At 42.3% G+C, this 16281-nt stretch overlaps 1 protein-coding gene across 1 annotated transcript in view; it reads left to right on the plus strand.

Annotated features, from left to right (window-relative positions):
- The window catches only part of LOC116597303 (sterol 26-hydroxylase, mitochondrial), a 35079-nt gene that overhangs the window by 15391 nt on the left and 3407 nt on the right, over positions 1-16281 (plus strand). The window contains exon 2 of the mRNA XM_032354823.1: positions 13540-13730. Coding sequence (XP_032210714.1) covers positions 13540-13730 — 191 coding nt within the window. The remainder of the gene's footprint in view (positions 1-13539; positions 13731-16281) is intronic.

Below are 16281 nucleotides of genomic sequence, written 5' to 3' on the forward strand. Positions count from 1 at the left end.
TACAACCTGGGTCTTTCAGTTCTGGTAGTGAGAGAGAATTTCCTTCCTGGGCAAACTGTCAGTCTCCAGTTTGGCGACATAGGTCAGATGATCCAGATGGTCCTACATCCTGGATGCCTGTATTCCTATGTTGTCCCCATGTGTTCATTGTGCGAGGGTCGCCATAACAAAGGACAACAAGCCGAGCAGCTTAACAGAGATGTACTGTCTCACGGTTTCTGGAGGCCAGAAGCCCCGAACCCAGGTATTGGCAGGTTAGGTTCCTTCTGAGGGCTGTGCAGGGAGGAGCTTTTCCAGATCTTTTCTCTTGCCTGGTAGAATGCCTGTCTTCACGTTCGCTTGCCGGTCTCCCTGTATGCATGTACGTCTGCATCCAAATATCCTTTTCTTAGAACATCACTTATATTCGATTTGGGCCCACCCTACTATTCGCTGGATTACTTCTTTATTCTGTTTTAAAATAAGGTCACCTTCTGAGGTACTGGGTGTTGGGACTTCAACATATGAATTTGCAGGGAGGGCACATTTCAATTCATAACACGCCCCTCTCCCTGCTTAGCCTGAGGGACATTGACCTTACTCTCAATCTAGGCTTCCATTCTGGGAAGTTGGTTGCCCAGAGACGAATAGTTTCCCAGCATCTGTCTTTGGGGTGCAGGAGCAGATTTAACTGTCCCCTAAAGCCCGATGGTGCCCATTGAACAAACAGTTGGATCTCAGCATAAGTGACTAGCTCTGATCATCTGGGCACTCATGTTTTCCACTATAAATCCAGCTGTGGTTACAACGTCCCTACGGGAAGTTATGGCTTCCTCCCTTGTCATCCCTGGGTGCTCATCAGATGGTTTTGTTACGGATGGAAGGACCCAGTGTAACAAGCCATGATCCATCTTCATCTGTCTTTCCCTCAACAGCTGAGGCGTTCGTGCTCGTGGCTGGAGTGTCTAAGGAGCATAGGGTCCATCATTAAGTGACATGTTGATTTCCATTCCTTCTCATCTGGTGGAACTGGTGTGGTTTTCTTTTCTTTTCTTTTTTTAAGATTTTATTTATTTGTCAGAGAGAGAGAGAGGACAAGCAGTAGGAGCAGCAGGTAGAGGGAGAAGCAGTCTCCCTGCTGAGCAAGGAGCCCGATGTGGGACTATATTCCAGGATCCTGGGATCATGCATGATTAAACCTGAGCCAAAGGCAGATGCTTAACGGACTGAGCCACCCACATGTCGCTGGTGTGGTTTTCTCATCTGCTGTCTGAAGTGACCAGACTTCAGGGTCTCATTAGGCTTTTGCCCAAATCTTTCCAGAATTTTCCTTTTCTGTTCATTGTAAGAGGGGACTTCAGTGTATCTCTGAGCAACTGAGTGCCCTTGATAACAAGGCACATTTTACCTGTAGCCACAGCCAGCTGTCTGATGGAAACAGTGTTGCTTTCCTTGGTGATCCAGAAGAGTAAGGAACAACTGTGGAGTGCTTTTTAACCATTTTTTGAGGCCCTTTCCCCTTTTGCTCTAAAAACCAACACAACTCACCAGGGCTCTCAGGGACCATGGTCAAAGACCCTTGTCACCTTGTCACTAAACAAGTCCATTGGGTCTGTGGCTGTCTACCAGGATCCTCTTACAGACTTTGCTAGCTGGCCTGTGGGTTTTCACTGTCTTTCTCCTAAAAGGATGCCGTGACCTCATCAGCTTTGATGAGGAGGGTTTAAAAACCCCACGTAAGTCAACCTGTCAGAAGCAATGGGCTGACACCCCCCGCCCCCCGGTGCTATGTGGTTCTTTTTTTTACAGGGGCAACTTTTTTTTTTTTTTTATAATAGTTGGCATTCTTTTTTTTTTTTTTTAAGATTTTTTTTTTATTTATTTATCAGAGAGAGGGGTGGGGGAGAGAGCGAGCACAGGCAGACAGAATGGCAGGCAGAGGCAGAGGGAGAAGCAGGCTCCCCGCTGAGCAAGGAGCCCGATGTGGGACTCGATCCCAGGACGCTGGGATCATGACCTGAGCCGAAGGCAGCTGCTTAACCAACTGAGCCACCCAGGCGTCCCTTTTTTTTTTTAAGATTTTTATTTATTTATTTGACACAGAGAGAGAGAGAGAAAGCACAAGCGGGGGAGCGGCAGGCGGAGGGAGAAAGAGAAGCAGGCTCCCTGCTGAGCAAGGATCCAGGTTCCTGGCCTGAGCCTAAGGCAGATGCTTAACCAACTGAGCCACCTAGGTGTCGTGCAGGTGCAACTTTCCTATCAGGAATATACTGCTTTTTAGTTGGCAAAAGACGGCCGTTTTTCTCTGGCTGCCAGAGAGATTCCATGCTACCCTACCAACATTGTTTCCAAAAGTACTTGGCAAATGGACTCTGAATCTTACCGGTCATTCCTTCTGAAACCTTCTGAGAAGTTGAGACATCAGGGGAATGTTCCTGACACTTGAGGAACACTGTCAGGGAGACGTCTCAATACCGGCCGCTCATTTTACAACAGTTTATAGGAGGAGTCGACTCATGGACCTCTCCCGGAATCACTTTCCCTTTTGTTCTTGTTTGGCTGCCATTCGTGTTCCAAACCATCAGTCGCTTTGTTTTTTTTTTTTTAAAGATTATTTATTTATTTATTTGACAGAGATCACAAGTAGGCAGAGAGGCGGGGAGGGGGGGTGGCTGTGGGGAGCAGTTCCCTGCTAAGCAGAGAGCCCAACGTGGGGCTCAATCCCAGGACTCTGGGATCATGATCTGAGCCGAAGGCAGAGGCTTAACCCACTGAGCCACTCAGTCCCCCCCCACCCCACCCTGCCGAATCAGTCGCTTTTTACAGAGATTCAGACCAAAGGGTTTAACTCAGGTGCTTCAGGAAGTGGGCAGGGGCTAGAAGGTCAGGGGAAAAGGAGCAGTGCAGGGGGACAGCTCCAACGGAAGGACAGCTTTGGAGTTAATTTCAATTTTCAGTGGCCTATTTATTTATTTATTTGCGAGAGCCCGAGAATGAGTGAGAACGAGTGGGAGCGGGGTGCGAAGGGAGACAGAGGTAGAGAACTCAAGCAAACTCCCTGTTGAGCCTGGACCCCGCCCTGGGGCTCCGTCTCATGACCCGTGAGATCATGACCTGAGCCACAAGGTCAGCTGACTGAGCCACCACAGTACCTTTTCAGTGGCCTTTTATTAACAGGATGGAGAGGATGGTGGGAAGACCCATGCTGCTCTGCCTTCTCTCTCCTGTTCTGGCCCATGCCATCCACTGGTGGGAGGACACTTTCCCGCCCGCCCCCCAAATGCACTTATGTTCCTAGATCTTGGGTTCTGCTTTATCCCCATACCTGACCTCGTGGTCCCCATTCTCTAAAAGGGTATTGTAACTTTACCAGTCCTATGTTGGGCACCAGCTGTGTCCAGTTCACACATTAGTCTAGGCAAGGCCAAGACGTAACCAATTTTTCCGGTGAAGATTTTGACAGTTCATTACTTACAGTAGGAGTGAAAAGAATAAGCCAAAGGTGGCAGCTCCCCAACGTCGTCATCCCACGCACGCAAAAGGACGGCCCAGAAACAAAAGGGATGGATGACGGAGTGTGAATTGCAGCGTACCCCATGGTGGGGGGGCCCCTTTCTCCATTGCAGCTTGGGGGGTGTATACTCTGTGGCTCATTCCTGAGGGGGGCGGGGCAGAAAACACACAGCTCAGCAGAGCCCAGAGGAGAAGCTGTCCGTCTCCTGACAGCCTTCCAGGGGACATGGGGGGCAGGTGCTGGGTAGCCTCGTGGTGGCTCCTGGTTGGCCTCCTGTCCTCCGGTGTCCCGGGAGGGTCACAGCTTGTTCAGCCCCGAAGACCCAGAGAAGGCTGACTTCTAGCCTTTGTGTGTATGGGTACACGCAAGGTCAGGAGGGTGCCACAGTGAAGCTGTCATCCAACAAAGTGACAAAGCCTGTTAGTGTTGCGGCTGGAACTGGAACAAAGCCTCCCGCCAGGCGGTCCCTGATCCCGGCACTGATCTTGCCAGCTGTGAATGAGGGAAAAACACATGACAGCAACAGGCACTTTTTTGCTGTAAAAATTACTCTTGTTTTTTTGGGGAAAAAATCACATGAATGAGAGTTGTGTGCTTATTTATGAGTGCATACCACCTGTAGGAGAAAATGTCATTTTGATGTGGCTGATGTAATTTGTAGGCTATTCAACAATATTCTGCACATATATATATATGTGTTTATTGTAGAGAAATCAGAAGATATAAAGACACAGAAAGAAGAAAATCCAAAGCGTCCAAGATCCCCAAACCCTGCACAGGTCACAGTGCACACGTAGGTGCTGGATAAACATTTGTGAAATGAACACATAAATACACACCTGATCTTAGTGATAAGTAAGCATTATCCCCGTTTGCTTATCCTTGGTGAATAGATTTCCACACCTTCCCCGACGTGTCATCAAATATATGTATATACATCTGTGTGTGTGTGTGTATATATATATATATATATTTAAAGATTTTATTTATTTATTTGACAGAGAGAGATCACAAGTAGACAGAGAGGCAGGCAGAGAGAGAAGGGGAAGCAGGCTTCCTGCTGAGCAGAGAGCCTGATGTGGGGCTCGATCCCAGGACCCTGAGATCATGACCTGACCCAGGTGCCCATATATATATATATATATATATATATACACATATATAAACAACATATGGTAAGCCTTCATTTTATATGTGTATATATACAAAATGAAGGCTTACCATATGTTGTTTTTTGCAACCTGCCCTTTATTAGAAATAAATATGGGGGCTCCTGGGTGGCTCAGTTGGTTAAGCGACTGCCTTCGGCTCAGGTAATGATCTCAGTGTCTTGGGATCGAGCCCCATGTGGTCGGGCTTCCGGCTCAGTGAGGGGTCTACTTCTCTCTCTCCCTCTGCTCCTCCTCCATGCTCATGCTGTCTCAAATAAGTTTTTTTTTTTTAATCTAAAAATAAATAAATATGCATACCTTTCTATATCAACAAACACTTCTACAACAATTTTTAATGGCTAAATAGTGTTCTGTTGTATGGCTTCACCAGAATTTGCCGAACCTTACTGTTATATATTTAGATTTTTTTTTAATGTGTAAAGCTTTCACAAATATACCTATCACTAAATATCATGCCTGTCCTGATTTCATTCCACAGAATAAAGCCCTAAAATGGAATGGTTGTGCAAAAGATTTTGTTCAGAGGTTTGATATGTATGGCCTGCCAAATTATCACTTAGGAAAGTTGCAAACACAGGGGTTTTGCACAACAAAGGGCCCTCTCAGAGACTCTGCTGCTGTGTTCTTTCTGGAACAAACCAACCCACAAATACCCATCAAAGCTTAATCCTTTGTCCTGGGTTAGTAGCTGACAGCAGAAAGGAAAGGTTGGTCTGGTTCTCTTTCCTCCTTGATCTACAAGAGAGAAAACCTTGGACCCAAAGAAGAACCAACTCAAGCGAACATTCCTTAGCCTCTTTTCTGTTCTCTTTTTTCTGAGGGGCTACTCTTTTTAAGAGATTTTTTTTTTTTTAATTTATTTGACAGAGAGACAGAGAGAGAAGGAACACAAGCAGGGGGAGTGAGAGAGGGAGAAGCAGGCTGTGCACCAAGTAGGGAGCCTGATGTGGGGCTCAATTCCAAGACCCTGGGATCATGAGCCAAGCTGAAGTCAGACGCTTAACAACTGAGCCACCCCATCAGGGGCTGTTTTTTTGTTCACAACAAGTTCTTGCTGAGGCTCTGGAAGCTTTGGTCGACCTAGGGCCTGAGTTCATGACCCTGAGCTCAAGACCCGAGCTGAAATCAAGGCAGTGACTTCACCTGTTGAGCCACCCAGGTACCCTTGGAGGTTTTAAATATCACCAACTTCTAGGCGTTTTGTTTTGTTTTGTTTTAGGGGACATTCACGTAATACAATTAATCATCTGAGAGTGTCTATTAAGTGGCATTTAGTGTATTCTCAATGTTATGAAACCACTACCTCACCCTAATGTCAAAACTTTTTCAGTTCCCCCAAAAAACACCCGTCCCCAGTTCATCTCGCCTCATTCCTCTCTCCTACTACCGCCTTGATAATTATTAATCTCCTTTTTGTCTCTATGGATTTGCTTATCCAGATAAGTCATATAAAAAGGATCATACGGGGGCAACTGCGTGGCTCTGTTGGTTAAGCGTCTGACTCTTTTTTTTTTTTTAAAGATTTTATTTATTTATTTGACAGAGAGAAATCACAAGTAGATGGAGAGGCAGGCAGAGAGAGAGAGAGAGGGAAGCAGGCTCCCTGACGAGCAGAGAGCCCGATGCGGGACTCGATCCCAGGACCCTGAGATCATGACCTGAGCCGAAGGCAGCGGCTTAACCCACTGAGCCACCCAGGCACCCAAGCGTCTGACTCTTGATCTCAGCTCAGGTCTTGGTTGTTAACAGGGTCCTGAGTTCAAGCCCTGCACTGGGCTCCATGCCAGTGTGGCACTTACTTAAAAAAAAAAAAAAAAAAGGATCATACAGTAAATGGCCGATTGTGTCTAACTTCTTCCATTTAACACGTTTTTAAGATTCACCCAAGTTGTGGCATGTATCCTACTTTATTCCTTTTTATGCGACATAGTATTCCATTGTATGTGTGGACCACAGTTTGCTTATCCACTCATCAACTGATGACATTCGGGTTGTTTCCACCTTTCAACTATTACGAATAATGCCGCTATAAACGTTCATGTCCAAGTCTTTGTGTAGCATGTTTTCATCTCTCTTGGGCATATACTGAACAGTGGAATTGCTGGATCATATGGTAATTCAATGTTTACGTTTTTGGAGACCTGCCAAATGATTTTCCATAGCATCTGCACCATTTTTACAATTCCAGTGTACAAGGGTTTTACTTGCTCCATATCCTCATCAAAAACTCATTATTTTCTGGGTTTTTTTGGATTAAGGCCATCCTAGTGAGTGTGAAATGGTATCTTATTGTGGCATTGATTGGTATTTCCTTAATGACCAATGGTGCTGATGTGCTTTTTGGCCCTTTGTATGTCTTCTTTGGAGAAATGTCAAGTCCTTTGATCATTTTTAAATCACTGTCTTCTTACTGTTGAGTTTTTAAAGACTTCTTTGTATATTCTGGATATCAAATGCCCATCATATGATCTGCAAATATTTTCTCCCATTCTGTTTATTGTCTTTTCACATTCTTGATAATATCTGTTGATGTGCAAATATTTTAAATTTTTATGAAGCCCTATTCATCCTTTTTTTTTCTTTTATTGCTCATGCTTTTAGTGTCAAATTAAATAATCTGTCGCCAGATCCAAGGTCATGAAGATTTGCCTGTATGTTTTGTTCTAAGACTTTTATAATTTTAGCTCTTATATTTAGGTTGTTGACCCATTTTAAGTTAATTTCTTTATAGGAAGTGAAATAGGAGTCCCACTTCATTTTTTAGGACTTGGTTTTCTAGTTTTTCCAGCATCATTTGTTGAGGAAGCTTTTTTTTCTCTCTACTGAATGGTTTTGGCAAGCTTCACAAAAATCCATTCACCATAGATGTGGACTGTCAGTTCTTGTCCATTGGTGTATATGTGTATTCTTGTGCTACTACCACACTGTTTTGATTATTGTAGCTTTGTAGTAAGTTTTAAAATTAGGAAGTGTAGTGCTCGCTTCGGCAGCACATATACTAAAATTGGAACGATAAAATTAGGAAGTGTAAATCTTCCAACTTTTTTTCTCTTTCTCAATATTTTATTGGCTAGACAGGGCCTTTTGCAGTTTCATGTGAATTTTAGAATTAATTTTTTTTTTAAAGATTTTATTTATTTATTTGCCAGAGAGAGAGAGAGAAAGCACAACTGGGTGGTGGGGGGGAGCAGCAGGCAGAGGGAGAGGCAAGCTGAGGGAGCATCAGGCTCCCTGCTGACCAAGATGTGGGACTGGATCCCAGGACCCTGGAATCATGACCTGAGCCGAAGGCAGATGCTTAACCAACTAAGCCACTCAGGTGACCCAGGATTGATTTTTCCATTTCTACAGAAAGGGTCATTGGCATTTTGGTGAAGATTGAATTGCATCTGTAGACTTTGGTGAGCATGCCATCTTAACAATATTAAGTCTCCCTATCCATGAACATGGGCTATCTTTCCATTTTATTTAGTTCTTTAATTTCTTCCAGCAATGTTTTGTAGTTTTCAGTGTACAAGTGTTTCATCTCCTTGGCTAAATTTATTCCTACATATTTTATTCTTTTGGATGCTTTGTATTAGTCTTCTCTGGCTGCTATAACAAAATATGACAGATAATAATAAGACACCAAAACATGAGTGTCTTAAACAATATAAATTTATTTTCTCACAGTTCTGGAGGCTGGAAGTCTGAGATCAGGGTGCCAGCATCGTTGGTTTCTGGTGACAGCTCTCTTTCTGGCTTGTAGACAGCCACCTTTTCCCTGTGTCCTCACATGGCCTTTCTTGGTGTCTACGTGCAGAGAGAGAATGTCTCTTCTTATGTTGTCTCTTCTAATCCTATTGGATCAGGGACTCACTCTTATTTAATCTTAATTACTTGTTTAATCTTACTTCCTTAGAGGCCCCATCTCTAAATTCAGCTAGGTCTTCACCATATAAACTCCCCCAAACATAAATGTTCAGTCCAGAACGGACCCAATTGTAAAGGGAATCATTTTCTTAATTTCCTTTCAAATTACTCTTCCAGGCTTTTACAGCTAGTGACCACTCCTTTGGAGCCACTGGTATCAGTTTCCTGTGAATCTCCTTCCCCACCTCCTTTCTGTCTGTCTTTGTTTCTGTCTGCAGCCTGCATTGTCTGCAACTTTTCTCCACCTGATTCACTGACAACTATTAAATATTAAGTGTCTAAAATGGGTCTAGTGATAATGTCAGACAGTATGGGAAGCAATAACAAAGTATGACATGGTTCCTACCCTTGAAGATTTTCAATCTAGTTGAGGAGACAAGATGTAACTAGGGAGCAATTTATAAGCAACTCCAGTGTGTGGCTCATGCACTAAGATGTAAACTCTCTAAGAGGAGATGGCCTGCTGTGCTCACAGTTGTATCCTCAGTGCCGAGATCAGTATAGGAGAACAGGATATGAGCTCAGTAAATGAATGTTGAGTGAATTCATCGCTCTCTCCCTTCAGAATCTCACTTGGTGGAAACTACCCCTCCCATTCATCTTGGAAGATGATCCCTAGGGGACTGTGTTCTGCAAAGTGGCACTTGGACAGGATCTCTCTGAGAACCTTGGGGCTTTATAACTGGCTCAGGTTACAGCCTAATGGTAGGTTCACAGATAGCGCACACTCTTTGAGCAAGTATTCTGGTGTCTTTCTAAAATAAGTTCTTACAGAAATAGATCCTAGTTAAGTTCCACTGAGTAAACTGAGAAGAGGAATACGAAGGAAGAGGGAAGAAAGCATAGCCTGTGGAAAGGGGAGATGTCTCAGAAATCTGCAAACTCAAAGCCAGGAAGAGGTGCTGGAGGCTTTGGATTCCAGAGAAGAAGCCAGTCCCCAAGGAAATGGTTATAGCTCTAATCTTTTAAAACATGACCCCCTCCATTCCAAGATCATGGTTTAAAATCTGAAAAACAAATTACAGTATAAAGAAGGAAGTAACCTATCTATAAACCATGACTCAGAGATAACCACTATGTGCATTTTTATACAACTGTTGCATGTGATTGAATTTGAACTTACCACAAGGAAAAGAAACCGAACTCCAGATAAGTATTTTTTTTTCAAAATGAGGTTTTGTTTCCTAAAAAGAGTCTTCTAAAATTAAAGAATTAGAAATTAAAAATTTTAAATTTTAAATGTAAAATTAAAATTTTTAAATTTTAAGAATTAAAAATAAAAATAAAAGGTTGGGGTTACAAAACAACAACAAATAAACAAACCAACAATAACAATGATAAAAAGTTGGGGGTTATTGTGGAGGTTCTCAACCTGCATGATTTTGCCCCTCTGGGGACATTTTGGCCATGTCCGGAAATGTTTTTGATTGTCACAACTTGGAGGGCAGAGAGATGCTCATGGGTAAAGGCCAGGGTTGCTGCTAAACATCGTACAATACACACGACAATTTTAACTCAACCAAGAATCATTCAGCCCCAAATGTCAGTAGTTCAGTGAGGACCCCTGATTTATTGTGTAGTTATGTTGGTTTTAAATAGTACCTATTTTTAAAGGCTCTAAGTTTGTTTCTGGTCAGTAAGTCACAGTCACTTTCCTCAGGGGTCAGTTTTCTCAAGTGGTGGAGAGCATGACCTCCATCTAAGTGGTCTGAGTTTGAATTCTGACTCTTCTACTTCCCAGTAATGTGACCTTGGGCAACCTCCTTGGGCCTAAGTTCCCTCATCTACAAAACTGTGGTAATGTTGGGGCACCTGGGTGGCTCAGTGGGTTGGGCCTCTGCCTTCGGCTCAGGTTATGATCTCAGGGTCCTGGGATCGAGTCCCACATTGGGCTCTCTTCTCAGCAGGGGGCCTGCTTCCCTTCCTCTCTCTCTCTGCCTGCCTCTGTGCCTACTTGTGATTTCTCTCTGTCAAATAAATAAATAGAAATCTTAAAAAAAAAAAAAACTGTGGTAATGTTACACCCCTCTCCAGTTGTAGTGAAGATGGAATTTTTTTTTTTTAAGATTTTATTTATTTATTTGACAGAGAGAGACACAGAGATAGAGGGAACACAAGCAGGGGGAGGGGGAGGAAGAGGCAAGCTTCCCACTGAGCAGGGAGCCCAATCCCAGGATCCTGGGATCATTACCTGAGTCTAAGGCAGATGCTCAATGACTGAGCCACCCAGGCGCCCAGGACTGAATTTCTAAAATAAGTCAAGTGCTTGGAACAGTGTCTGGTTTATGCTAAGCTCCATGGAAATATTTATTATGATTATCATTATTATTATGCCATTAGTATCTTAAATAAACCAACTGGAAATGAATTAAAATTTACATTTAGGATAATTCTCCTAAGGAATTCAGTACAGAAAAACAGACATATAAGGACTTACAACTTACTTTTTAGAGACAGAGAAAGGGGTGAGAGTGCAGAGGGAGAAAAGAGAAAGATCCTAAGCAGGATCCACACCCATTGCAGAGCCCAGCATGGGCCTTGATCCCATAACCCTGAGATTATGACCTCAGCCAAAATCAAGAGTTGGAACTTAACCAGCTGGGCCACCCAGGTGCCCCCATAAAAGTACTGCTTAAAAAAAAAAAATGGAAACTTTATGAGAAATAAACCAAGCGAACAAAGCTAGGGCCCGCTTAAAAATCTAAGGAGTGTATTCATGAATCGAGAGGTTTAGCAAGACTTTCCTGCTTTCTGGAATTACCTGATGAACAGCAGGTAACTCATTATTTCACAAAACACTTTCCTTTTTTCCCTTTAGATTAAAAAAAAATTTGAATTCATTCTCGTAGTTCAAAACCCAAAACAATATGACAAGATATACTTCGTGCCGTCTTGCCTCCCACTACCATCCCCTCCACCAGCCCATAGCTAATCACTTTCGTTAGTTTCTTTATAAAAGCGAATGTAAATGCTGTGTATTCTTATTTGGCCCACCTTTCTTAGACAGAAGATATCATACTTTTCCATTTAACCGCCTGCTTCGGTTATCTATCAGTCTTCCCACATTATAGTCCATCTTTCCATATTACTGCACAAGGAGCTGCTCATCCTCTTTTAAGGTGACATAGTATTCTGTTATGTAGACATCCCATACTTTGTTTATAGATATTAGTGTATTGTCCTCAATGTAGATTTGTGTCATTTTAGACTCCCACCAGCAATGTATGGATATGCCTGTTTTTCTCCAAGAATCACTGTAGTTTCCAGACAGTCATCTGTTCCAAACCAGACCAGCAGGCATTACTGGGACGTAGAAGTGGGAAACAAAACTAAAAAGGTGTTGGAGGTTTGTCAAGATTGTTTTCCTAGGAACTGACAGAATCAGCTGTTAGTTCAGGGTGGATTCTGGGTAACTGAGTAATATATTGAAGGCAATTGAGTCACATGGGTCCTGGGAGAATCTGGTTTTCAATGTCAATAGTAGAACCCAGGAAGATGGCTGTTTTTCTGGACCACGAGTTGGGCGAAGTTTCCTTCTATAATTTGAAGGAAAGATCACCTCTCTATAATTTTAACACATCTTCTACAGAAATGCTTTGGTCTACTTTTTGTACCGGGGAGATTCTGATCCTCTTAATATCTTTTCAGTAACAGACTATGAAAGATGAAGTACCTGGGAAAACTCTATGTTTCATATTCTTTAAGTCTGTAAGTGTAACTTTGCCAGTAAATTTAGCCTCAGTATTTGTGGATTCTTCTTAAGTTTTACCCCCTACACCCAAAATATATTTATTTCCCCTCTCATTTTCAGCGACTATAAAAACATTATACTCATGTCAATTTCATACATGCTATGGGTATCAATTGTCAAGTGCTTTAGAAATTCTAAGATAAAATATTTGAAAATTATGTTACTTAACACAGCTAATAAATTTTTTTATTTAAAAAAAATCCATGGCGCACCTGGGTGGCTCAGTCATTGAGCATCTGTCTTCAGCTTAGGTCATGATTCCAGGGTCCTGTTATCTAGCCCTGCTTTGGGCTCTCTGCTTGGCAGGAAACCTGCTTCTCCCTCTCTCACTCCCCCTACTTGTGTTCCCTCTCTCACTGTGTCTCTCTCTGTCAAATAAATAAATAATAAAAATCTCGTTAAAAAATTTTAAAAACTAAAAAAAGAAATAAAAATAAAAACAATTCATACCAGAGTGCCTGGGTGGCATAGTCGGTTAAGCATCTGACCCTTGGTTTTGGCTCAGGTCATGATCTCGGGGTGCTGGGATCGAGCCCCCTCATCGAGCTCTGAGTCCAGCATGGAGTCTGCCTGAGATTCTCTCTCTCTCCCTCTCTCCATCGGCCCCTCCCACTTGTATTGTCACTCTCTTTCTCTAAATAAATAAATAAATTCCTTAAAAATAAATAAAAATAAATTTAAAAATTTATACTACATAGTGTACTTCCTAGTTGAACCTTGGTTTTCTCATTCAGCTTCTTGTTTTTCCTGGAGTTTCTATTGTGGGTTTTTTTTTCTTATTGATTATATGAGATATTTATCTTTATCTCATTGACAGCAAGCTGAATTCTATTTAAATGCTTAGGCATTCCACTGTACCTCACTAAAGGGTTCAATTTTTCTAAAACCTCAGACCCCAAATATCTGTACCTCAAAACAGACCCCAGTTTGCCACATATCCCATTTTTCTAAAATTTCATTTCTCCAAGGACTTCGACTGCCCCAGTTCTGCCAGCTACTCATTGCTCTCAGTATTCTAACTCCTGTGTACCCATGTTTTCTGTGTTCTTTGAGAACCACAGGCCATCCTAGTGTCTGCCTCCTATACAGTGCGCTTTTGCCCAGCCCACTTACCCTGGTGTGACTATCAGATACTCCCTGATCCCATCTCCTCTCTAGTAAATGCCTGCCTGGATAGGCCATGGTTATTCAGCTTTGGTTGAACCCTACAGGTGCTGAACAAGGCCAAGTATGGTCCAATGTGGGTAACCCGCGTAGGGCCTCAGACCCATGTGAACCTGGCCAGTGCCCCCCTCCTGGAGCGAGTGATGCGGCAAGAGGGCAAGTACCCAGTACGGAACGACATGGAACTATGGAAGGAGCACCGAGACCAGCAGGGCCTGGCCTATGGGCCCTTCACCACGTGAGCTGGGGCCTGAAGGGACTGGTGCAAGGCCTCAGAGGGCCAGGCCCAAGGACAGTGGTATTGGGAAGCCAGTGGATAACGGGCAGAGTGGGCTCTCCCTGCATCCTCTGAGCCTGATACTCAGTCTAAAAAGTGGTTGGGATGGCTGAAGCCCAGGGACCATTCGTTATCTTTTCCACTAGTATATTGTATAACTTTGGACAAAGGAATAATTTCACCTTCCTTGGCCTTATGTTTCTCTTATGTAAAATGGGAAGTTTGGAGTGGAATATCTCCAAGCTATCTCTAGGACATTTCAAGCTCCATTATTCCACATTATGATTGAAAATATACCAACTTCATCATAATAGGACATTTGTCTGTATAGTTGAAAAAAACACCATCACCATACTAGTTAGGAAGGCTGAATTTAACTTAAAAATATTTCCCAAATTATGTACTGTAGGTTTGTTATTGGATATAACTTTCACAGATGCTCTCCGTACACAGAGACAGATGTAAGTTTCGGCCTTGAAGTTACACCCGGAAGAGTTAAGGTTATTTTGGCAGTGACAAATTCAAGGATGGGCTGAATATGCCATATACGCAAATGCCAATTGAGATAAAGCACTGAGATTCATTGGTGATGAACCATTCCCAGTGCCACAGGTTGCAACTGGGTATATACAGGGCTTTTTAGAAATTGTTTTTTATTTTAATTCCAGTATAGTTAACATCCAGGGTTCTATTTGTTTCAGATGTACCCTATAATGATTGAACAATTCTGGTTCTACTCAGTGCTCATCAGCATAAGTGTACTCTTTAATCCCCATCACTTCTTTTACCCTAGTACAGGTTTCTTTTTGCTGTAATATGTAAACAGAGCTTCAGAAATAATGAAAGACTTTTATTTTCCCTAGTTGCTTGACATCTCATGCTTTCGTTATTTCTTAAGGGATTAAAGTCAGTCCTGGCCGTGGTTGCAGTAGCTGGACCAGTAATAATAATAGCTAAGCAGGTATTTAGAACATGCCTGGTATCAGGCTAGTCTCTTTACATGTATTATTTCATTTTATTCTCACCAGCCCAAGAGAGTGTGATTATCTCCATTTACAAATGGAGAAACTGAAGCCTAGAGAGATTTTTGCATCACTTGCCACTAGTGAGTGGTGGAATCGATCTCTCTGATTCTGGGATTTAAGAACTTAATGCCTTGATAATTTTTGGAAAGGAAGCAAACCAGTTGGTGGGTGCATTTCATCTGTCTTTGATGCCTGGATGTTCATTCTCGCATCACATGTTTGTTTCTTTTTTGTGGTTCCTTCACAGGTGGACAGTTTCAGAACAGTTCATGAGCCTTTTATTCAAAGTTATGAAAAGAGAATCGAATGTCTGCCCTTCCAGAGCTCTTTAACTTGATGTCCGGCTTTGAGGGAAGGACTTGGGTCTTGGGTTTTCACCAGGTCTTCACTAGAGTTGATGGCTCAGGATTTAGAATTGGAGCTGGACATTATGCATATCCCTATTTATCTATTTATAGTTTTTCACTCTACAGCCAGTTTCCTAATTATATTATACCATTTATATGTATTTTAAAGTTATTTTGCTAACCAATGAGAAGTTCTTTTTGTTTTAAAATGTATATGTGTGTGTATATATGTGTATGTGTGTGTGTATATATATATATATAAACACACACATTTTTTAAAAATCTCATTTTATGAAACATTTTTCTCCCAGGAAATATTTTAACAACCACTGAAATGTTCTCATTTAAATTCTGCAAATCTGATTGCTACTATTGGGAGAATTATTTTACTCTTGGAGAAGCACCCACACCCTGAAGTTCCAGTAAATGAGTCTATTCTGGTTTTCATTTCTTTTTCAGCAGCATTTCAGTTGACCTTTCTGCAGCTTTTCCCAACATAATAAAGAAAGCTCCTGGGGTTTGAGGCTCATTTAAATAAATAGCTTTCCAAATTAGAAAAAACCACAATTCTTTCTGTAAGCCTTTTTTAATATCTTTCTTTTCTTTTTAAAAAGATTTTGTTTATTTATTAGACAGAAAGAAAGAGGGAGAGAGAGCAGAAGCAGGGGGAACAGCAGGCAGAGGAGAAGGAGGCTCCCCGCTGAGCAGAGAGCCTGATGTGGGGCTTGAACCCAGGACCCTGGGATCATGACCTGAGCTGAAGGCAGATGCTTAACCCACTGAGCCACCCAGGCACCCATAATATCTCTCTTTTTAAAATACCTTATTGGTTTTTTAATAATTTAAAAGTAGTGCTTATTGTAAAAAGTCCAATAATAAAACATTGTCTTCCTACTGCCCACTCCCATCCCAATCCTTCTAAGTAATCCTGACAGTTTGGTGGGTATTCTCCCCTACTTTATGTGGAAACATGTGAATATACATATGGATCTACAGGGTTTCTTTTCTTCCTCCTACAACTGGGCCATATTGTACTTACCACTCTGCATCGAGCTTTTAAGCTTTTAAAAAATTGACCCATGCCCAGCTTGCTTAGGAAAGGTAGTAGTTTTGGGGAACAGTTGTGGGTGGGGACAGCCC

This window comes from Mustela erminea, chromosome 8 (genome assembly GCF_009829155.1).
Source record: "Mustela erminea isolate mMusErm1 chromosome 8, mMusErm1.Pri, whole genome shotgun sequence".
NCBI lineage: Eukaryota > Metazoa > Chordata > Mammalia > Carnivora > Mustelidae > Mustela > Mustela erminea.